The 24,601-nt window shown below is 37.0% G+C and overlaps 2 protein-coding genes and 2 pseudogenes across 4 annotated transcripts; 2 read left to right on the top strand and 2 right to left on the bottom strand.

Annotated features, from left to right (window-relative positions):
- The first annotated feature begins 933 nt into the window (after positions 1 to 933).
- LOC111495416 (cinnamoyl-CoA reductase-like SNL6) lies at positions 934 to 3,763 on the top strand. Of its 2 annotated transcripts, none has more exons than XM_023145462.1 (6): positions 934 to 1,559; positions 1,660 to 1,817; positions 1,918 to 2,106; positions 2,239 to 2,392; positions 2,516 to 2,672; positions 2,757 to 3,763. In XM_023145462.1, the coding sequence occupies exons 1-6, from the start codon at positions 1,442 to 1,444 to the stop codon at positions 2,839 to 2,841; spliced, it is 861 nt and encodes a 286-aa protein (XP_023001230.1). In that variant the 5' UTR covers positions 934 to 1,441; the 3' UTR covers positions 2,842 to 3,763. The 2 variants fall into 2 exon arrangements, with proteins under 2 accessions (XP_023001230.1, XP_023001220.1); XM_023145452.1 differs by having other exon boundaries at positions 937 to 1,559; positions 2,480 to 2,672.
- Positions 3,764 to 6,263: 2,500 nt separating this feature from the next.
- On the bottom strand, positions 6,264 to 10,815 carry LOC111495388 (probable LRR receptor-like serine/threonine-protein kinase At2g23950). 2 transcript variants are annotated; one of them, XM_023145415.1, is made up of 11 exons: positions 10,220 to 10,815; positions 9,975 to 10,107; positions 9,789 to 9,860; positions 9,363 to 9,506; positions 9,017 to 9,088; positions 8,796 to 8,855; positions 8,599 to 8,699; positions 8,363 to 8,494; positions 7,929 to 8,273; positions 7,062 to 7,441; positions 6,264 to 6,866 (listed from the first exon to the last, which is right to left on the bottom strand). In XM_023145415.1, exons 1-11 carry the CDS (start codon positions 10,338 to 10,340, stop codon positions 6,471 to 6,473), a joined length of 1,956 nt encoding a protein of 651 aa, XP_023001183.1. In that variant the 5' UTR covers positions 10,341 to 10,815; the 3' UTR covers positions 6,264 to 6,470. The 2 variants fall into 2 exon arrangements, with proteins under 2 accessions (XP_023001183.1, XP_023001175.1); XM_023145407.1 differs by having other exon boundaries at positions 7,929 to 8,276; positions 10,220 to 10,813.
- A 3,932-nt stretch (positions 10,816 to 14,747) lies between these two features.
- LOC111495426 lies at positions 14,748 to 24,417 on the bottom strand (annotated as a pseudogene).
- On the top strand, positions 18,500 to 19,929 carry LOC111497302 (annotated as a pseudogene).
- Positions 24,418 to 24,601: the final 184 nt, after the last annotated feature.

Genomic DNA, 24,601 nt, shown 5'->3' with positions numbered 1-24,601 from the left:
TCGCAAGTTTCGTACTTCACTGTTTCTTTCAACCAACTTTCGTTCTGAAGGAAGCTCCACAGGGTATGTATTCTTTCTTTCAACTATCATACACTTCTCCCTTAATCTTTAGCCATTTCGTTTGAGAATTATCTGTTCTTTTGGGTTTAGCAGCAGCAGAGGTTTTAGCATTTGGTTAATGGGGGTTGTCTGTGTGGATTTCCATTTCATTGCTTACAGTTCATTCGGTTCTTTCAGCTCACATACCCTGAATCTTGCATGCCCACTTTTCCCATTAGAGGCTTTTAGTATGATAAACTCAAGGGTTGCTGCCTCATGAGTTGGGTTTCTTTTGGTTTCATTGAGCCTGATGGGCACTACTTTGGGGTCGTCGTAAGGTCGGTATTGATACAAAGTTGTTGACCCTTCTAAGAGAGATTCCGGATACATGCCTTGGGGATATTATTCATGTTGCTGCCAATGTATTATTGCCTTTTGGAGGGAGGCAAGATTGATTTCTTTGCCATTCTGTGTACTGTTTTACATTGATATCTATTCTCAAGTGTTGGAGATAGTCACTAAATTGATCTCCATTATTGAACCAAACAAAGCTTCGGTTTCAAATATCAACTTGAACATAATTGCAGACGTATGCCTTCATGCTGGCCACTAAGGTCTTTTCAGAAACCCATAGCTGGAAAGGCTACCTCAAAAAAAACATGCTCAATACAACTTTAATGCAGTGTGTATAGCTACAGTGGATCTGCAACTACTGAACTTTATCGATGTCTTTTCTTTCTTTTGTGATTTTTATAGTGGCAGTGACATCTACCCCAAATTTCCTTCTCCATATCCATCCTTGCTTTGAAAATTCATCATTAATCCTATATGCTCGTAATTGGCGCATGTTTAAGTAGTTAAGCTTCTATATTTAAGGAGAAAAAGAAAGGCATGTTGTTGGATGGATGGAAGCCTGCAAGCCCAGAACTTAGGGTACCATCTTTGTTTGTATCTTTCCCTAAACACTATTCCTATACCAGCTTCATTCCACGCGTGGGGTTTCTACATTTGGCCATTTTTCTTATATTCATAATTTCTTCCGCCTTTTTCTCATTCATGAACAAAGGACTAATTGTTTGCACCAACAGGGAAAGTTTCATACCTTCATATTACTTCTTGAACACCGTCTTCATCAGGTAATTATCAACTTAAAACCCATTTTCCACCATAAAACATAAATATCCAAGATTGTACCTTCCTATTCGGGGGTACCAAGCTTACCCCCTTTTGAAACGCTTGTCTCAGCAAGCCACAAATTGCATTTCTTGCATTTTCTCCCGTTTTCATTGTCATCTCGTGCGAGAGACTTGCAGAAAGTAGTTCACCGAACATTTGCCCGTTTCACCTATCTCCGTCTCTATAAAATCAGCCCCCAACACACAAACAGAGGAAAACCCTAAAAATGGATCACAGAAAGCCAACTCTTTGTGTTCTCGACGCTTCCTCTTATGTTGGCTTATGGGTTACCAAAGGATTGATAAACAGAGGATACCCAGTTCATGCAGCCATTCAGAAAACGGGTAAGTCATTTATTCTTCTCTGTTCTTTTGCAATTCTTTTTCTTCACGAAGGCTTTCTAATTCTCTGCTTCTGTGTGAAATTATCGGTATGATCGAGCAGGAAATCCAGAGATTGAGAAGACTATTAGGGAGATGGGTAAAGTGGAGAATGGGCTGGTGGTGTTTCCTGTGGATATCATGGATTACCAGAGCATTCTTGTGGCTTTGGAAGGGTGCTCTGGTTTGTTCTGCTGTATGGACACCCCCCATGTGTATGATGTAAGTCCACAGAGGCAAAAAAAAGGCTGATGATGCTTAAAGTTGTCATGTTTTTTTCTCGGGAATTTGTGGGTTATTGTTGCTTTTGTGTTTTGTGAAGGAAAAAATGGTGGATTTGGAGGTGAGAGGGACAATTAATGTTGTGGAGGCTTGTGCTCGGACAGATACTGTTGATAAGATAGTCTTCACCTCCTCCTTGACTGCTGCCGTATGGAGAGAGAATATTCTTTCTGAGAAGGATGTGGATGAAAGATGTTGGAGTGATAAAGAATTTTGCAGAAAAATGAAGGTTGAAAGGAATTTTTACACCTCTGTTATCTTTTTGAGTTATTAATTTTGGATTTCTTCATCGGGCTATGTTGCATTCATTTTTCTTGTCAATGAATTTGATTACAAAACAAGCTCTCTTATCTTCTCTCAGTTGTGGTATCCTCTAGCAAAGACACTCTCTGAACAAGCCGCCTGGGCTCTAGCAATGGACCGTAGGCTGAACATGGTGTCCATTAACGCAGGACTTGTTCTTGGACCCGCTGTTGCAGAAGAAAATTCAGTGTCAACAATCTCATATCTTAAAGGTAGGAGGAGAAACTTCTTTAAAAACTGTTCCACATTTGTGGGAGTACTTGTTTTGTTTTGCTTAGCTGAAAATTTGGAGGCAACAGGAGCCGCTGAGATGTATGAAAATGGGGTTCTGGCAGTGGTGGATGTGAAGTTTTTGGTGGATGTCCATATCCGAGCAATGGAAGATTCCTCGACGGGTGGTCGGTACTTTTGCTTCGATCAGATAGTGAATAGTGAGGATGAAACTGTTAAACTCGCGAATACATTGAGGCCATTGATATCCATTCCACCGAGGTAAAAGAATTTGGGTTTTTTTAAACAACAAACAGAGCAATAACATTGGAAACTGAATCTGTGTTAGTTTATTGGTGAGAGCAGATGCGAAGGGCAAGGGAGGGAAGGTTTTGCTGAGAGGCTGAGAAGCAGGAGATTGCACAAACTGATAGAGGGCGCAGCTTCTTGATAACTTTTGAATGTAAAACCTTTTGGTTTTCTTGTATGCATCTCTCGCTTCCCTCTCTCTCTTCTACCTCTCATCTTCTTCTTCTACTTCTTTCTCCGATGTAAAACCTTTTTGATTTCACGTATTCAGAGCTACGGAGAGAGGGAGAGAGAAAGAGAGAGAGAGAGAGAGAGAGAGAGTAGCCCGCTGAAATCCAAAATGCTTTCCTTGTTTTGGAAATGTTTTGTTTCGTTTAATGGGCCTTGGGCTCACGAATCAATTTTGTTGAAACCCTAAGCCCATTATCCAGTCCATTAACAGCGATTACAGGTGGGCTTAGTCTCGTCGGGTTTTGGGGGAAATGCCAGGGCAATTCTCAAGGTGCGACCATTCTCGTTTTGACATTTGAGAATTTTCCCGTCTCATTGCTTCGATGGATCTTTATTTTGTTGCTGAGAAGACGAAAAAATGAATCGCGATTAGATATTGTTGCTACATTGTGAACAATTAAATCCGGACGCCATCCGAAGGAAATCATTTGATATCGATCCAAATGTATCTGGCTCCAAATTTGTTCAACTACCAACACTGGTAAACATGTGATTATTGAAGTTACTTTCTTAATTGTTGATCTTTTAGCTTTTATGCAGGATTTTCCAGATTTTGTATTACTCTCGGTATCACTTTTTAGCATAAGCTTGAAAACTTGAATTTGAAAGCGGTAGAGCTGAATTCAGAAGGTAAAATCTTCAAGACAGCAATCTGAGGCACCTCACGCCGTCTTCTTCTTTTTGTTCTTCCTCTTCTCTACGTACTTATACAGGTCAGGCTTGCAGAATACTTGTCTTTTACTGCTAAATTTTTTCCGTCCAAATGTTTATCGAAACAACAAAATAACAGTTGTTTACAGTGAGTCTCAATTATTGCAAGTTTTCTTTAACTATTTCTAAAATTGTGTACTTTAATAATTTATTGATCTTTTCTATCAATCTTTTATCTTTATCCTTTTGAGGCTTACTTTATTAGTAAGATCAGTAGTGATATTTCAATGAACAGATCTGTTTGTCCCATCAACGATATCTTGTCTTCAACTTGTCCAGCAGGGTCGGTTACTGCTCATATTTGGAAGCTCTACTATCACAAGCTTTGTGCAAAATATGTCAGTTATCGTTGGAAAGTTCTGGTACACACGTCTTGTGATTGTACTGTTTGTATCTTTTATTTATTTGCATGCCAGTTCCATCCGTCTTCCAAGCTAGACTCATTATCTCTTTTGATCTACTAGACACATGATCTATAAGACTTGTCAGTCGTGGATGTAATGTAATGTTTGTGATATGTTTTTCTTGTTATTTGGTACAAGTACAAATATTTTTATGCAATTCTCAGTAATACTCAAATACTACGTATGAAAGCTAAAGTATATTTAGAGATTTGAAGCAAGTTAACGCATACGGGACAGGAAATAACTCTAATGCTTGAGACTTTCAGAATTTATACCAATGTCCCTAGATATGTTTGTAATATCTTTGTAATGGAACAAATAGATTTGTATGATGATGGGATGTGCACCTATATTTGTGTTGTTCTCACGCATTGGTCCTGGCTCAACCAGCCAACCACTGAGGCGTCTTACTTATTTTACAGGGTTCGGATTGATCTTGGTTGATGCATTTTTGTTAAGGATATTTAGTAATAAATTATAGTTTACCATATATATTATATTTGATATTTTATTATAAGTCAAATATCTAATATTTACCTTATTATCATAGGTATCTTTCCATTTATTACTATTTCCATATTCTTGTAATTTATTTGATTATAAATAAGATAACTTTCACAAGATAACTTTCACACCATTTAGGTGTGGTGGATTAATTAAACATTCACATGGTATCAGAGCCCTTTCGGTTTAACAACCATGATCCTTTCTTTTCAATGGCTTTTGAATCCTCTAATCTTTTTCTCTACCACCCCTGCTGGCTTTGACGCCGCAGGGGCAGTCTTCATGGCTGCCGTAGTTGAAGCCGATTGATTACTCTTTGGCTCCACTCTATTGACCTCCAAATCACCTTTCGTCATACTCTGTACATACAACCTCACCTTTTCCAACCAAATCGGTTTTCCCCTTGCCAATATAGTCTCTCTCATTTTCTTCCCAATCAACCTTCATCCTTCACATAAACCCTAACCTAAACCTATCAACCTTTTGCAGAACTGGCCTATTCGCCAACCAAGTTGTCGTCGCCCTTCCTGCCAAAATTGGCTTCTTCGCCCGATGAGGCGACTCTTCCGACTGCCCTTCTCGCCAAAATTGGCTCATTCGCCCAATGTGGCGACTTTTCCAGCTTCAACATTGTCTTTGTCCCTTGCTCTAGGTTTCCCCTTCTACTTCTTGGGGTTAGAAATATTCTTACCAGAGCCAAGGCAGCATCGTCGCTAAGTGACAATCCCTCTTCATGGGTTAGACATATTCTCGCCGAAGCCAAGGCAGCATCGCTGCTGAGCGGCGATCCCTCTACAATTTTTGATGGCCAAGAACCGGGTTGTTAGCATCTTCATGAAAAGTGTTTCTCAACCTCTTTAAATTTTTCAGATTCAAGCTTCACATTCGTTTAAAATCCGATGCTTAGCTTGCGGTAGGGTGTTAAAGATATTTAGTAATAAATTATAGTTTACCATATATATTATATTTGATATTTTATTATAAGGCAAATATTAGATATTTGCCTTATTATCATAGGTATCTTTCCATTTATTACTATTTCCATATCCGTGTAATTTATTTGATTATAAATAAGATAACTTTTGGTGTGGTTGATTAATCAAACATTCACAATTTCTCAGGCCTCTTCGGTCAGTTATGAGTTAATCCATAACATTGGCCCCACTGATGACCCGACCTATGTGGTGGTCAGGTCGATGTGTCCGCTGATTTGGATGACATCTCGGCACGCATGCGGTGGCAATGTGGATCACTTCCCCCTCTGCTCCTCTGTTGGCCGGTCGATGGGGGTCGATTCTAGATTTAATAGTCACAACTCATGGTTTGCTCCTCAATTTGTCATCTGATGTGGAGTCAATCACTATGAGGCAATCACCTTTGTTGATCTAGTGGACTAAAGGTGCCAACTAATGATCTTTGCAACCTTTAGATAGTGCTAATGGGATGCTGTCAGCCCACACGCTTGGGGATCCCATTCTCCGGCACGTGAGGTTTGGCGGGGACAACGGTCACATGACGTGACCTTGCCCCTTCTAGACCTCCGATTGTCAGACACTCGAATGAGTCAACAAAGCGACCAAGGCAAGTGGAGGCATCAAAGTGGAATGCCACAACCGCTGCTAAGGTCGAAGTTTAAATCATTCTTTCAAATGGTTTTCGCTCTGCCCTGTTTCTCTAAGCCTCTCCTCCCTCTATACTGTTATAGAATACACCATTTCAAGAAGACCAAGCTGGTATCATATATTTACATGTCCAACCCAGAATATCCACAGAAAAGAAAGAAAATAAGGTACATCAAGATTGTGAAACCAACATTAAAACCCATCCTTTCAGCTTGATGATCATTGATTTTGGCTTTACAAAGAATTTTAAAGCAATGAATTATAGTCTTCCTGTTTCTCTGATTCATTTACTTTCTCTACTATCTTGGACCGGAGAGTTCCATGGCATAGGAGTCCAAAGATCGCTCATCATCATCATCGTCCATTGTAAAACTCAACATGCTTGAATGTTCTCGATCGTTGCCATTATTCTTCAAAGCATATGTGGGGTTGTATGTACTTTTGCAGCTGTTCCGTGAATGAAAGAGGTTGACATTGAAGTCATTATGAGTGTGGGATGCAGCCCATTTCTGAACAAGGCCATCCCCTTCAAGCATTCGGACCACCTCCGACATCTTAGGACGGTGAGCAGGTAAATACTGAGTGCAAAGAAGAGCCACTTGCAACATTTCCCCAACCTCAATCTGATCATAGTTGTTCCCTAGCTCTCTGTCCACAAGCAATTCCACTTTCTTTTCCTGTTGTATCTTTTTCACCTGCCACAGGAGTTTTCGCTATCAGCCCCATCCGTGTGGGCATCATCAAATCAATATAGCTAAATTAAATATCTCAATGAAAATTTTTCCATGCTCCATTACCAAACTCATTACAGCATCAAAAAGCAGCACCTGTAGATGTTAGCTTCAATCATTGATAAAGTCAAATTAGCTAAGATACCGCTTGAGACTTACCCACTCAAGCATGACGCCTTTTTGATTAATTGTTTTCCCAAATTCAAAAGTTCTCATTCCAGTTATCAGCTCTATCAAAAGAATGCCAAACCCAAACACATCAGTCTTCTCAGAAGATTGGCCGGTTGAAAGATACTCTGGAGCAATGTGCCCAACAGTGCCACGAACAGCAGTGGTCACATGAGAGTCAGCATGGTCAAGAAGCTTTGCAAGTCCAAAATCACCAACTACAGCTTCACAGAAGTCATCCAGAAGCACATTCGCAGCCTTCACATCTCTATGGATTATCTTAGGATCACATTGCTCATGGAGGTACAGCAGACCCCTTGCAGAACCAATTGCTATTCTCTTCCTTGTATTCCAGTCCAATGCTGGCTTTCCTGTATTATTCAAATGTGCATGTTACTGTTTTTCCAAAATACGCATCTTTCTGAGTTAAGGACATAACACATTTTCCTGGTTTACTAAGAACACAGTATCTTGAGAAGGTGATATCTGAACAACTTGATAGTTCCTTTTTATATTATATTTAGGAAGGAGAGAAAAGGAGAAAGTTGACCCAAAAAGTGGTCCTGAAATTTTCTCGATAAGGATGTTAAAAAGTGGGAGAAAATGATGAACTAGTTTGGTTCAACAAAAGAGTCAACCTTGTTCTAACTTCCAAGGATGGTTTCGACCTGCAATGATTCAGATTTTTTAGTGACCCACTCATAAATTGTGGGGTCCATCAAGCCCAAACTTCATAGAATACTATGCCAGAAAATGCAGCATACTTCACAAGCGCAATTTAGTCTTCGTTTTCTTTTCTTTTTTTAAACCATATATTGACAGTTAAAAGTAGTCGCTGCAAAGTAATCAGAGACCAACCTCTGAGCCTGGAAGCTACACTGCCATTTGACATGTATGGGTACACTAAGAGCCTCTCGTGAGAAGTGGCACAATAACCAATTAGCCGAAGCAAATTGCGATGAACTGCCAGGCTAATCATCTCCAACTCTGTGCGGAACTGAGACTCTCCAGTGGTACCCGTAACATCTTTTAGCCGTTTCACTGCCACCATACTCCCATCTCCTAGCTTTCCCTTGTACACATTACCAAATCCTCCAGCCCCAAGTATATTTTTGGAACTGAAATGCCCTGTTGCTAATTGGAGCTCTTTGAAACTGAAGTTCCTCAGGTTGCCTAAGCGCACAAGCCCAACTTCTTGATTGTCTACTACAAGATTCAAGTTTTATTTCAATCAAGGGTCTGTTTATAGAAGACTAATAAAGTATATAAAATGTAGCCTTGATAACACTGACCATTGATGTCTAGAATGGTCTTGGCCTTGTGATTCTTTCTGCGCCAAAGAATCACAAATGCTAGGAGTATCAGAAAAGCACAGCTGAGGCTGACCCCAAGTGCCACTGCTATTCTTTTGGACCTGAGTCTTCCTAATATCCATGAGTTAAGAGAGCATAAAAGTCACGTCATAAGTCACACCCACCAGGAAAATAAGTGTTTGGTTTTGAAAGGGAGAAAAAGTAGCAATGGTTACCAGGGGAGGATTCTAGAGAGAGAGAAAGAGCAACGGCATTGGCTGAGCCAGAGCAACCCTCAGTAGGGTTACTTCCACAAATCATCGGATTTCCCACCACACTGGAGAATTAACAGAACCCAAAACCCAAATTAAACCAAATCATTCAACAAAGTGTTTGAGGGGTAGAGAAAGAGAGGCGTGGCTGTGAGTCATACTTGAATGTTCTGGCCGGAAACACAGGCACTGGTCCACTAAGATTGTTAAAAGACAAATCCCTGCAAGATCCAAACTAATAACTCAAACAGAACCCCAAATATAAATATTGAAATCAAATGCTTAATCTTGAGAAAAGTTGTGAAGAGAAGGCAGGCTTCTTCTAGTCAAGACAAAAAAGACAGGCGAAAGAAAACAAACAAAAAAAAAAATGAATACTCACAAGAAAGCAAGCTGGGGGATTTTGGCCAAAGACACGGGAAAAGGCCCGGACAAGCTATTATTGTTCACCCTCCTACTCATTACAAGACAAAGTAACAAAGTGCAACTTATTATCATAAATAACTGAATGGAGCAATCAGACAGACAAACAGCAACTTATGCTTCAAATACATGGTTTCTAAGAAATTTTGAAAATCAAAGAGCACCATTAACTTCTAAAAAGTCCACCATCAAAAATTTAAATTTCTGTAGAGAGTGAAAATTATGATATTTTTTCCTCCTTGGTCCTCCTCCATGTTCTAGGAAACCGAACAAAGAATACAGGGGCGGAAAATTTAAATACTTACAGGTAGCGTAGACCGTTCAGCTGACCAAAGGATGCTGGTATAGGGCCAGAGAAGTGATTTTCTGAGAGATCTAATGTTTGAAGCAATGGGAGAGCTCCAAGTTCAATGGGAATTTGACCGGAAATGTTATTGTTCTGCAGCAACCTTCAAATTTGGATAAGAAATAAAACAGTCAGAAAACTAAGTATATCCACGGGGAGCTATGTTCTTGGAGTAGTTACTATAGTTCAGTTAACCTGATTTGTCTCTGTCGTGAAAACATTGTAGATGAGTATAGATACAGAAAAAACAGAACTCTTAATTTTGATCTTCTATTAAACAGAGCAAAGCAAAATCTCACATCCAACCAAAACAAATTCAAAACAAGACTTCATTGGGTTTCAACTATCCAAAACAAAAGGGATTAAAAACACTCAGATCTCTTACACTTGGCGAAGATTTGTTAGGTTCCCAATCGCCCCAGACAAAGTTCCGGAAAGAGACTGGCTCGGAGCTCCTCTGTCAAAACCCAGAAGTTGAACGCTTAAGTTCATTTTCCCCACTCTGGGAAATCAAGTCTTCAGACCTGAACATTTATCAAACTGAAAAACAAAAAAAGAAACAAAAACTCACAGTCCTACAACGAGGTTATCAGGGGAGCATGTGATCATTGCCCAACTGCAAGGGTCCACTGAGTCTTCATCCCAATTGCTGAGCACAGCGTGCGGATCATTCAATGCTGCCTTCACATGAATCAGAGCTTCCACTGCACAAAAGGAATAAACCCCAATGGACAGACATATATTAGGAAACTTTCAGAAACGGCAACACACACGAAATTGGAAGGTGGAAAGTTGGTACTCCAACTGAAGTTTCACCTTCAGGATTTCGAGGTTCATAGGAGAGGCAAAGCAAAGCAGAAGAGAAAATGATCAAACAGAAGAGTTTAGGAGCCATAGCTGTGAAGAAATGCAGAGGAAAGAAAAAGAAGAAGACCATATGTTGGTGGCTTGTCCCTCAAGAACACGAAAACGCGAAAGAAAAAAAAGGCAGTTCTAATACGTCCACTCTCTTTGCCTCTGTCTCTCTCAGTCGCTCTTTTTCATTTCTTTCACGGTTCTCCTTTTCAGTCACCCACTGCACACCCCACAACCCATAATACTCACTCCTCTTACCGAAAGCTCAAAAAAATACAATAAAGACAGAGAGAAACCAAGAGCGAGAAAGGGGTGCGTATCAGCTGGGAGACGCGAGTTGTCAGTGCAGAAATTGAGAGGGACGTTAAGAGACTGGACCGATGTAGCCTGACCGCGCCTGAGCTCGAGGCCGGACGAACATGGGTGGATGGGGCTGAGCGTGGCGTACAAATTCAATGCTATCTTGCTTGTTTCAGCCTAATGCACACGCTGTGGGTGAACCGCCGATTCTATTCACAACCCAACACCCAAAAATGGCACCCGACTTGCTCCTCTCCCATTTTGAAAGAATTTACTGTTTCAACCTACTGTTTATAATGCATGCACCTCTAAATAGTTTTTACTTTTTACTACAACTTTTATGCCTTTTTTTAACCCTTTCCCACTGTAACTCCCCTCCAACTAATTACTTCCCACATTTTTTTTAATTATATTTAATTTAAGTTAGATTTTAAAAGAAGATACTTAGAGTGTGTTTAAAATCTTGAGAAAGATAAATAATAATAATAATGAAAAGCTGTTTTAAAATTTGAATAATCATAATGAGTTTGAAAATTTGTAAAAAATAAGTTAAAGTACTTTACTAATTTTGTTTTAAAAGCGTTTAATTTAAAAAACACATTTACAGAAAAAGCAGGCTAAGCAGTTATTTGTTACACAATCCTTAAAAATATACTCTATGTTTCATAACTGAGATTATAATTAAAAATCAAAATTTGAAATATTTATTAAGCATTGGATTTTGATATATAGAATATTTCCTTGTCGCTTTACTCTGTTTACCATCCATGGCCTCGTCCATCAATGGAGGTGCTGACGCAGTCAACTCTCCCACCCCCTTTTTATAATTATTTGTTTTTAGAATGTATGCAATTTATTTTATAGAGAAAAATAAAAACAAATTTCATCAAATATATTAAATTAGTGATGTTTTAAGCCTCCTAATCAATGGAGCGGCGTGATTATATGCATTCGGGCATGTGGGTTTGATTGTTGTTGAAACGATTTTATTATTATTTGACTTCCATACTTCCTACCCAATTCCCTAAATTAATTAATTTTTACCCTCCTCCGTAATCTTCATTAATTCACTTTTTAGTCTAATTAATTTTACATTTTTTAATCATTATATAAAGACTAATCCACCCTCCACATCCATCAATAAATACGGTCTGTTTTAGTTTTACATCACAAGTTTTCATACCTTTATTATAAGTAAAATTTTGTTTTCCTCTCTTGCTAATTTGGTATCTCACAATCCACCTCCTTTGAGCTCATTGTTCTCGTTGACACACTGTTCGTTGTTTATCTGTTACGTATCGCCATTAACTTTCACTGTTTTGTGAGATCTCACATTGATTTAAGTGAAGAACGAAACATTAGTTTCACCATTATTATTATTCAATTAAAAAGTAAATGAAATTGAAAGATTAAATAATAATTTAATGGGAACCAAAGCTGCAAGGAACTGCAAACCCTTTGAAGAATTATTTATATATGTTCATTGAAAGATGAAAGCAAGCATGTTGGGAGCTACGGTTTTCCAAAACAATGAAAAAAATAATAAAAAGAAATAAAGCAAATAATTACAATGCAAAAGCAGAGAATATAATGATATTTAAAGAAGAAGAAACAGCAGAACTTAGAAACACTTTGTAATTACCACCAAAAGGAGGGTGCAATCAGCAAAATTCTCCAAATTTTAAACATATTTATGGGATACCCCTTCCTCTCCACCACACACTTCAGAATCACCTGCCTTTAATCATTTCAGTTCTTGACCAAACACCATGGTTTCCCTATTATTTATTTATGTTATACTCTCTTCCTATTTTTAATTTACTTATAAACGTGTGATATTCCTCTTAATTTATCAATGTGGGACTGTCGTCTCTCTTCTACGGTTTTTTTTCTTATTTTTTATTATGTATTATGTTATGGAAACAACTAGATAATGCTCGATTGTTGTGACCGGTTCAAATAGTGCAATCGAACAAGCAAATAAGTGATATTTTATGTAATGCTTTCGAAGTTATGAAACCTTCAATCATCCGTATCGAATATAATCGTTTGTATGGATGAAAAATGAATTGAAATGAAAAAAAAAAAGGAATCGATACTAAAAGCAAATTAAAAAGGATATATACTAACAGCAGCTATGTTAGTATATATTTATGGCATAAAGTATGGAAACACTATTATATTGTTTTAAAATTACAACTAATAATTTAAATTTAAACAGTAAAGAATATAAGTTAGCTTAAGAATAATGGAGAACTGACAACACTACGTTTTATGGAAAGAAGTGGGAAGTAATACCGCTTTCCTTAAGCAACATGGAAGAACAAAGCATGTCCTCTTCCACCGCATTCTACCCAATCTTCGTCTTCACGGATTAACTCGTTGATCGAATATTTCAATTTAAGAAGATTTGAATAAATCTGAAGAAAAACAATTATGTCAAACTTAAATGATTCTAAACATATAAAGTACATAAATTAAAGAGAAGCATAAGGAGAAGAGGGGATTGTAACATCAAAGGGTCATATATCCCATCTTCTCCCACTCCAATTGACTCCAATTGGGGAAGTGAGCAGTCTGTGTCTGTCAACGACACTCTGCTCGGTCTGCTGCTGCAACTCCATAATGCAACATTTCTTCTGAATTAACCAACTGCCTTTCTCACAAACCATTCTATAGACAGTATTGACATTGCTATTGCTATTGCATGCACACTCCAACACCAACGCTCCATTGTAATGAAACCCGCTTTGCTTATTCTGCCTTTCGGGCTCTCATAATGTCAACACCTGCATCATCACACCAACCCCATAAAACTCCTCTTCTTTCACAATTTTGGAAGTCGCACCATCCTTTATTCTATATGCTCCTAAAAGATTCGACCCATTAAAACTCGTCTTCTTTTGCAAATTTGGAATGTCATAACACCAACGCCACAACCATTATTTCTATTTGTGTTTGTGAAAGATTAGAGGGTATTTGATTTAGGGGAGCAAAATCATAAGTAAATGGATATGTACTATGACTACATCTTCTAGTTAGGAAGTCAGGGAGACGTTAACTTTGATACCATTTGTTAAACATTATGATATAATATTATCTACTTTTATTTTTAATTTTCTGAAATAGTGTCTCTCTCTTTTTGTGACCTTTTTTTTTCTCTCACTTTTTCTTTGCTTCTTCTTATTTGCTTATTTTTCCTTTTCTTTTTTTCCATACACAAAGATAGAGATAAAAGTTCAAAGAGAAAAGTGAGGCAGCCGTGCCTTGCACTTTCTCAGCTTTTGGGCCCCGCTCTATGTGCCCATTACTTTTCGGCATAGCTTTAATAATTATAATATTATTTGATGCGTTCCATATGTGATAGCCCAATATCCCTTGGTGGATAAATTAGTACTTAAAAGGGCTTTGCTTTCACCTTCTTGGGCTTTTAGGCCCATAATAGCCATCATTATTACTTTTTGAATCTTCATTAATTCAGCCCATCTCACCCAAAATGAGTGGCCCATATTCTTCACGGTTTCTGAAGTCAAGGCCCAAAAACAAAATATTTCCAAAAACTTCCCTACAACCTTTTTTTCTTCTTCATCATCTCTCTCTCTCTCTCTTTATTTTTAGAATTGGGTTGGATATTGAAATATTTTCTAAGCAAAATGAATTTATGAATACATGATAAAAAAAAAACAAATACAATTTTTAAAAAACTAAATAGGTAATGAATTTATCTCACTCGTGTTAATTAATCTAAATTTTGTCTCGCTATCATTCATTATTATCCAACTTAGGTCTAAACTAACAATAATACTACAAAGTAAAAACTAATAAAACATGAGATTAAATTAAAAAAAAATAAAAACCAATATTATAGACTAAAACCCTTTACTAGGAAAATCAGAAAATTGGAAGAATTTTAGGAAAGTAAAAGAAAAAAGAAAATGAAGCTGACAACCCCACCAAAGCAATGGAAACCCCAATTCTTCCAAAAAAGAAAAAAGAAAAAAGAAAATTCCGAAAAAGTCCCCCATGAGAGCGTCGCAGGTGACACACATCTGATAAGACCCCTCCATGGACAAGCTCAGTGGCTTCAAATTTACAATAATTAGGAAGAAATTTACTCAAAAACATACATTCTTACCCATTATCGAGCTTCAAAAATTATGTTCATTGTTTCTGCACAATTCCAATATGAATTGTCAAATCTCGCACTTCTCGAGGAAAATCATTAGTTTATGAAGCAGACACACAGACATAGAAAGAAAAAGAATGCAAATTTCTGACATGATGTTCTTACTTTTCAAATGAAACACATGGAAGAAGAGCCTGCGTAAGTAAGGCACCTTTAACTTGATGCTTCCCCCTCAAAGGGTTTGCTTCAAAAGATGATGATATACTAAAGCAACAAGCTAATTGGAAGCGCTACAAAGACAGGAGAAGAAACAAGAGAATCCCAAATCAGCCCTTGAACATATTTCATGGGAAAATTTACAGATGCATTCCTTGTATCAACATAACAAATAATGTATTTTTTTAGTGAAAAAGAGAGGAATTAATAAAAACCAGAGATTGAGCCGTCTCCGCCAATATCACCACTGCAAATGATCTGATCTTCAACGAAGGACAAAAAACCAATACAACACCAAATTTCTACCTTCACTGAACGCCATTACCTTCTTCATTCCCATTTCTTTTGGAACCAAAACAGGCAAATCTTCGGCCCTCCTATCTACGCCACAGCCGCAGCCGCTACCTTCAGCTCCGCCGAGACCCAGAAAATAAACTGCAGAGACACACATTTGAGGCAGAGGCGAAACCGGGTCTTGATGAAAATGGAAAAAGGGGCCAACTTTATGGGTGTGTGGGTTCATACTGGACAAAAAGAAGGAAGGAAAAAAGAAAACAAAACACGAAAGAATCTAAACCTAACAAGAGAGAAATTAGGAAAACGGGAACATGGGTGTTGGCCGGATTTGTATCTTCTAAATGCCCCCTTTTAACGAGGGGGATTTTAGTGTTTCCACCATAGAAAAGAGAAAGAAATTAAGGAAAGAATCGAAGGAAGCAAAGCCGGATGGGGTAAAGATTGGGTTAGCTTATGGTGGCGGATGAGAGTTTATGAGGTCTCAGAGTTATTTCTGTCTGTCCAAACATAACGAAGCCAAGTAACTCTGTCTGAACACAAGGGAAAGTGTTGTCTCTGTAAAAAAAGTGTACGGCTTCAACAATGGGTAAATGAGTGGTAATGCCAATGGCAAGGCCTTGGCCTTGTATTTATGCCCAAAACTCCGTTTTTTCTCAGAAGACCAGGTTAGGCATATTTGCTGAAGCCAAGCACCGTATGTTATTTTGCCATTTCCATAGGTACCCTCAGGGAATGAATGAAATCACAGTTGAGGCCAAAGAAGCATTAAATTGGGAAGACATGTTTGGTTGCCAAAAAAATAAAAGGAGGTAAAAGTAAAAGAGACAGAAAGAAAAAGTAGTGAATTTGATGAAACAGGCAGCAAGGCCGAGGGTAAGTACCACCACATCGAGACCGACACCAAAACCCTACAAACAAAACAACACAGAAACGAAGAGAGGTATTGTTTTGTTGGGTTAAACAAAGATGGCTTTGGTAGGTTTAGAGCTTATCTAGCTACCCACCACGCAGGCAGGCAGGCAGGCAGGCAGGCAGGCAGCCCCATTTCACCCTCGTTCTTCAAGGTACCTTATCTTTCTTTTTTATCCTTGGTAAAATGATATTATTCTTCTTTGTGTGGGGCTGATAACCATGCCCCTATGCCTTCAGAATAATTAATTAAATAATTTGTTGGTAGTATAGTTCTGTATTACCTTCAACTATATATTTCTATATAGTAAGTTCTAATTTATGCATGAAAGTGTGAAGAATTCTCCTTTTGGGAGTGGAAAAAAAGACACTCCATTCAATTTTTGTAAGAACAAGAAAAATGAAAAGAAAAAGAGAATGGAATAAAACTTTGCTTTCAAAACCAAAGCAAAGATTCTGTTCGCTCGAATTTTAAGAAAAGAAGAAACCCAAAACGGATAGCTTATGAACAATTAATGAAAAATGGTGTCCCATTGAGTATTTAAGGCATCATGGATGAGAAGTTTGAAGGGATAGAGGCCTATCCAATTTGGCATGACCCAAGTCAAGGCATGTGTCACACACTCGCTCACTGAATCTCCACTACCATGTTAAGTATGAACACAACACTAGCATATAAAACATCAAGATTCATCCTACCATCCAGATTTGCAAAAAAAGCCTTCAAAACAAATTCAAACACCATAGAACATAACATCACATGATATCGATGTGATATCTCTGAAACCAAAATCGTGACGGGTTGAGTAACATAATGGTGAACTTATTATCCTAAAAAAGAAAGGGTGGGTGCATTACACTACCTCAAACACAATCATTTCTCAATCACCAACATCCCTGTACACTTGGCAATGTGATGTCCCACTTCAGACCCGTACACGTGTCACATAATATGACATTCAGCAAGCCCAGCAAGGCAACAAATAAATAAATCCAATATCTATTATTATTATTATTATTATTTTCTTAATAATTTATTTGGTTGGTCCACACCCTATGTAAGACCTACAGACAATAATTTAAATGATTGAAAAGAGAGTTACGTACTACTAAGATTTTAGCTGCTTTCTATGACCAACCAAACCACCCCAGTCTTTGACTTTATCATCCCCCACACACAAAAATAATAAATTAATATTATTTAGTCATTTTCAAGTTCCTAGAAATAATGTATTATTTAGTAATTTCAAGTTCCTAAAAATAAAGCACTCTCTTAAACCCAACCACGCCGTATGGTGCAGACCTAAATGGCTACTGGCTAACCATTTTCATATCACAGTCTTTAAATATAGCTTATATTATTATTATTTTTATTTTTATTTTTTTGGTTTGGAAAGGTAGTTTTGGAAGAGAGAAAAATAAGAAAGAGAAGCTGAAGCAAATAGCAATAAAGGGTAAGAAGAAAAGAAAGCAAAAGCACAAACTTTTTACAAAGAGGATTGAAAAGAGGGGCTGTCTTTTCATGGGATTAAAATTAAACTTTTTTTTAAAAAAATATTGCCTACGAAGTAAAACAAAACTCTTTTTTCAAATGAAACAAAATAAATAAAAATTGTTACTGAATTAATGGATCCTGCCACCCATTAATTGCACTTATAACTTTTCTTTGTTAAAAAAAATAAAATAAATAACCATTAAACATCAGTTGCCTTCATCGTAGTACGAACTAAAAATATATATATATATATATATAATCGATAGCCATACCTAATCGGAGTCGTCGTTTAAAATGTACCAGCCCAATTGCTAATGGGCTTATGGCCCTGTACATAGCCCAATTGTCAGCAACTAGGTGACAACCGAATGTGGGCCGGTCATTCCACATTGGACTCTGCCAGCCGACGAAGAACTAAAATTCAAGAATTTCACCTGTCATAAACATATTACAAATTAAATTGTTTTAGAAATTTTATATGAATTCTTCATACCAAACTCAATATTCCTACTCTTAAAAGTCAGAAACTAAGGATTTATTAGCAAATGAACCCATTACTGAGATTCCAATCCATCAGAGGGAAACAAATTTATCAAGTGTTAGGGAGGGTTGTAATCTCATGATCTCACGGAAAGTTACTCAGAATCCGTCCACTGAAAGATGAATCTCTTGAATTCGGTCTCATCTGCTTGAGTACCTTACCTCAAACTGGTTTTACATTCACTTTACCCCATCAAGAAAATGCCAAGAAGATCCCCTAAAAGAATGTTTTTTTTTTTATAAAAAAAGTAATAATCTACGCAATTAAACGAACTGATACGTGACTTATTCTTGTAGCTTTTAAGAGACAATGTTGTGATGCACATTTAAAAATAGTATCTTCACCTGAAAGCTCTAAATTTCGAGCAATACTCTCAAGCTTTTCTATATAAAGGAGGGTTTGATTGTCCTAAAAAGCCAACAAGAGAGCCTTTACCAATTCCCAAAATGCTCAGGGTATTATTTGTTAATAGTAGTGGTGGAGATGGAAGTGGAGGTAGAAGGTGGTGGAAAAAGATATGCGTTGTTGCAGGCAGCAAGGGACTCGGAATATGTAAAGAAAGTGTACGGAGGATATTTTGAACTGTTCGTTGCAGCTTTGGAGAAGGAGAGAGATGAGATTTGTTTATGGTGGTGGAAGGAGAGTGCTTCAAAACTATGATGGTTTTGAGATCAGTGGAAGCCCGCATGATGCTTATGCCAATGGCTCTTGGATTTTGGGTCTCCATTTCCTCTTGCAGACCCTTGATGCTATGGAAAAGAAGCTTCTAGGCATTGTTTTGGACATCAAGTAGTGTATTATATATCTTGGCATTTGTCCAGATCAAGTCCAAAAGTAACACTCAAACTCATTGATTTTGCATTCCAACATTTTTTTTTCTATTTAAGGATAATTTGGAAACAATTAGAAAAAGAAAGAATATGAATATTTTTGAAACAATAAGTAAATTTCATGGAAAACTAATAGTAAAATTAGAGACTATTATGGGTTGATAATATACCTAAAACATTGTATTGAAAAATGGACTTGTGTGTGCTCATGACAGGTGTTGTGTAGGACATTGGGTGGGATAGTTGGGAAGGCTGAGACAGGGTGGGATATTGAGGTGAGAAAAGTGGAAATCATGGAGAGTTCAGAGTGGAAATTTAATGAAGAGATGGGTGAAATTCCAAGCAGTCTGTACATAACTGAATGGCATCAAGATGAAGTTTGGGAAATACCTTTTGGAGCTCAAGTCATGGGCTTCTCAGACCAGACAGCAGTTGAAATCTTGGCCATCGGAGGACATATTTTAGGCATTCAAGGCCACCCTTTGCATTCCAAAGACATTCTCTGCAACCTCGTGGATCGTCTCCTAAATAACGATACCATACAGGTCAATGTTTTACTAATACTTTTATCAGCAAGTACTTACAGATTACAATTTCATCACCTTTTTTTTTTTTTTTTTTTTTTTTTTTTTTTTTTTTTTTTTTTTTTTTTTTTTTTTTTTTTTTTTTTTTTTTTTTTTTTTTTTTTTTTTTTTTTTTTTTTTTTTTTTTTTTTTTTTTTTTTTTTTTTTTTTTTTTTTTTTTTTTTTTTTTTTTACCTTATAACTGGGGATTGAAGTTTATGGTCTTTTGAAGAGGGAATTTGCTGAAGATGCAAAGCTGGGAGTACAAGCGGAAGAACCAGATACACGGCGGTAGGAGAAAATCTGCAAGAATTTTCTCTAAGGCTTTGTAATCACATGGGATGATTCCTATCATAGGATACGTACAGAATCAGATTATGACGTATTATCTTAATAGAACCAAGCATTTCTTTAGCATAAGAGTAATCTTCGCAACTAAACATAATGGTTATCAAATGGATTCTTGGACTGAACTTCATTCATCTAATCATCTCCAAGGAGTAAGAACGTCAAGCATTTAATAAACTACAAAAGAATTCCTAGTTCTCTTTAGACCAATCGGGTAAAATCAATCACACGTATTACTGAATTTCAAGGTTCGCCAACAAGAAAATTCTGGAGCACTTTGCAATAGTTGTTGTAAGTCGAAGAATGTAATGGCATTCGTACTTATTTTGCTCCTATTTTTCTTGCGTGTTTGCCCACTTATATCAAGTTATAATGTACAGCGATATTGACCCAACTACACCGACCAGTTATGTGAGCTGCTGACGTTCTCCTGCGTTTCGTACCCCAGAAAAGGTCCAAGGCACTTATTTTTTTGGTTCCAAGATGGCGTTGACAATTTGGAGCACCACAGTGGCATTTCACTTCAGGTCCAAATTGCACAAATCTTCATGATGAAAAATCTTTGTTCAATATCAAATGCAACATGCACATTCATCCACACCCAAAAAGCTTCTCAAGAAACTCAATGGTAAGCAAGCTGATCAATTAACAGTTGTAGTTTTAAAATGTACCCCATAATGTTAGATTTTCCACACAGCATCAAGATGATTTCCTTGTTATTTGAAAGTATGAATAAAGCTTAGACCATACTTTTTACGTACCTGTAGTCATATGTTAATGGCTCTCCAACCTCGATTGATCGAGCAGCAAAGACACCAACATGTGTTTCTCCCTCAACTTGCCTATTCACAAAACCAAATATTATTGGTCAGAAAATCTTGGACTAGTACGATGAGGCAAGCATGGAATCAGTACTTGTCTGATACGCACAAATTGTTCTTTAAAAGAATCTACAAATTCATAACAAACAATTGCAAGTCATATCCTTTTTTAGACGAATACAAATCGTAACCCAAGTGCATGAAATAATAAATTGCAGGAGGTAATACAGAGGAACATAGGGATCTTTAGTTAAAACGATATCCCAACTGATAAACACTTGGAAGATGAGTCTGTTGTGAGTCGTGATTCACGCCAGACTTCAATTAATGCGCAATCCAGAGTGCGGAATGGAACTTACAACGGCATTTGCTATGAATCTAAAATTCTTCTCCATATAAAGTTTATAATTTCTCAAATACTTCATATGTATCATGAATATAAACATATACGGGATGGTACAGCATGATTATCATCTTTTGTCCCAGAAAGAAAAAGATGATAACTGTCTTTCTATGGCCATGCAAAATCTCCAGCACGGAAAATTTAATTTAGAATATTGAAAAACCAATAGACTCTACCACAGCAAGTGCGAGAGTCTAACTCCATCTAACCGTTGACCAATGAAAATGGCTAGCTTCAAATTCATTAAAGGGAGGGTTGAGAAACTAACAGTTGACTGTATGGTCATCTTCTCCAACTTGCGTGCGTGCCATTCTGCTTTTCTTTTTTCTTTTGCTTTTTTGAAAAAAATCTTTTATTTATTTTCTTAAAAACATATTCACCAAGGAGAGGGTAAGAGAATCCAACAAATTAAATTGTTTGTGAATCGAACTTATCTGTCACTTGCTGACACTGCATGCTGCCCATTGAACAAATACAATAGTCCTGTCAGCCAGCCTAAAGAATAAAGATACAGATGTAGAAGTAAAACTTAAACTAGAAAGAAAGAAAGAATTATAAAACAGAGAAAGTGGTCAAAGACAAGAAAACTATCTAGATAAATAAGCATTAAAACAAGGTAACTTCATTTTTCAAGGGAAAAAAACAGTATACGCCTGAATGACATACAGTGTCACAATGCTAATATCTTCATTGCCAAATAAAACAACCCAAGACAATAAATCCCTCACGCAACCATTATTTTACATGGATTTTTCCAAGAACAAAAGTATTCATCCCTCTAGGCATGCTACAATAGAGGAAGTGTTTTACTTCAAAAGAAAAAGGTGATCATTTCATTTCACAATTGAAAGCGACCACAAGAAGCTACTACCTTGGGCACGGGCATTCATCTGAAGAACATCTAGCACTCTCAAATCGGAAGGTGTTATATTCATTTAAGGCATCGCACATGATATATAGTAAATACAATTAGAGGTAAAAGAAAGAAGAAATCGACCTTTAAGTCCACATGCCAGTCGGATGGATGCCTCCAGCATATGGCTGTTCCAGGTTGATTTTTTAAATGCACCACTTTATCTGGCCATGGTGCACATTTATCATGCGATGCTATAGTACACCGTATGCTTTTCCAATGTAATCTTTGTTTGCATATAAAGCACTCCTGTTTAACACCTAAAAACATATATTTATATAGACACACATATCAGCTGGTTTTTTCCACAATTCCACAAATATCCTGTCTTCAAGTGCACTTACAAATATTCTACATTCTAATATAAAAATGTCATGAACTTGGAGTTTCAATGACATAGAATGCAGCAAGATTCTTGTAAGCTATATAATCATTTGTTTTCCGCACGAGGAAGATACAACCATATTAGAAAGATACTATCATTCAAACAACTAAATACGACTACAATTGTAAACATGCGCTGACTACTTAAATGATTAGTGCCATCTTAACCAATATTTTTCTACTTAGTTTACATTAATTCAAACCTTGATTATTCTAAATAAAATTGCGACAATACAAGTATGTTAGTAACATTTAAATTCAATCTCAATAGAAAGTAGTTCAACAAATAATAATAATAATAATAATAATAATAATAATAATAGAAGATGAAGAATGTAATAATAAATAAATAAATAAAATAAATATATGGACTTGTTGTTTTGGAAGAAGTTTGTATTTAATCCTCTAGGAAGGGGAAAGTTGATGAAAATGAAATCAACTTTTTTAATCTAAGATGAACAAAACTCGTTCAGGTGCAATAAATCATACAAATATTGAACTAGCTTGGAAAAATGTCCTTAGACAGATAGGAATGATCCTAATAATCATCTTATCAGAAGATATTGAAAATTTGAAGAAAATAAGAAAAACAAGGGAGTTGTTGGCTAATGATGTCAACATCTAGCTTAAACTACTTGAGGACTGTGTTGTAATGAAAACAGAAGAGCGCTTTGTTTGGAAATGTTTGTCTGTTTTAATTATGAAAAGAAAGAAGGTGTTTTTTTTAAGATAGAATAGAATAAGATTACATGTTGAGGGCACTTGAACGTTCTGTGACCTGAGAACCCCAAGCTTTTCTTTGCACATATACCATGATAAACTCCTCCACAGCCACGAATACTGCATTCGATCTCCTCTCCGGGAAATATATATCGACGGCAACACAAACATTCTTTTTCTACCTGAAGCGGCCAGTAGAAAGACAAATTTAATTGGCATAAAATTTTAGATTGCACATCAAGCACCATGGATTCCACATCAAAAAGTGAAGAGACCTCATAATCTTTATAATAAACATGGATTACTCCTCTCATTGACAGTTGATTTTAAAATGGAACCTATATTAGGGAAAGAACAAGCAAACTAACTTACTCTGATCAAATAAACTTCAGTGGATCAATAATTTTCGTCCTACGCTACTCGAATATAAATTTCTACGCGCGACATCTACATTATTTCCTCCCCAAGCACTTCTCAAAGGATAATGAACTTCTCCAATATCATACTTGCACGAAAACATTAGGCTCAGTTTCAAAAACGTCTTCTAGAGCTTCATTCCCTGTTAAGTTAAATAAAAATGAAGTCCCCCGGCTGGAATGAAGCAGAACGAAACTACAACGAAGGAATACATGCTAAACACTAAATCCAGCACCACGTTGACGAATCTACCGGGTCCAGTATCGTAGTACGTAAAACGTAAAAAGAAAAAAGAAAACAGGCAGAAAACATCACCATTTTCCGAGCGCCTACAAGAAATGGAAATGAACGGCGAGACTGGGGAACGCCGGACTCTAGCTTTCTCCGAACCCAAGATTTCACATGATCTTCCGAAGTCTTCACACCGCAATTCCTTTTAGATCGGTCCAACGCGTCTCCTCTGGCCCTCGAAACCCTAATCCCATAGTTGCCACCGACCTCATCGTCATTGGGGAGCGGACATGAAAACCACTGGTCCCAAATAGAGTCACTGGGCATATATTTAACTGATGCATTGCAGATGACTGAAGACAAAAGATCAGAAGGATGAGGGCTGGTTTGAGATCAGCGCCGCGGGTGAGCGTAAGAGATGCAGAGAGTGAGAGATTACCCAAGTCTGGCATTTTCATACAAAAAACTAAGCAAACAAACCAGAAGCAGAGGAGGAATGTAGATGAGACTAAATTGGGCGGGAAGGCTGCATTATATATATATATATATGCACGGAGAGGAGACCTGATGAAACTACGATAAAAAACCAAACTGTTGATGTGAATTTACGAGCTTACCATCGAACGCGAGTTTGGTGGGTTGGTATTTTAAAATTTAATTGTTACATTTTTTTTTTTATTTTTAATTGAACAACTGTGACTCTTTTAACAGTTACTTACATACGCTCATCGTTATAATTTTATAATATTGTCATTTCATCACTAATTAAAATGAAAGGTTAGGAGTTTAAATCTCTAATTTTTTATTTAACTTATTATTACGTTTATAT

The sequence above is a fragment of the Cucurbita maxima genome, unplaced genomic scaffold (assembly GCF_002738345.1).
Source record: "Cucurbita maxima cultivar Rimu unplaced genomic scaffold, Cmax_1.0 Cma_Scf00002, whole genome shotgun sequence".
Lineage (NCBI taxonomy): Eukaryota > Viridiplantae > Streptophyta > Magnoliopsida > Cucurbitales > Cucurbitaceae > Cucurbita > Cucurbita maxima.
This window is presented reverse-complemented; position numbering and strand designations above follow the sequence as displayed.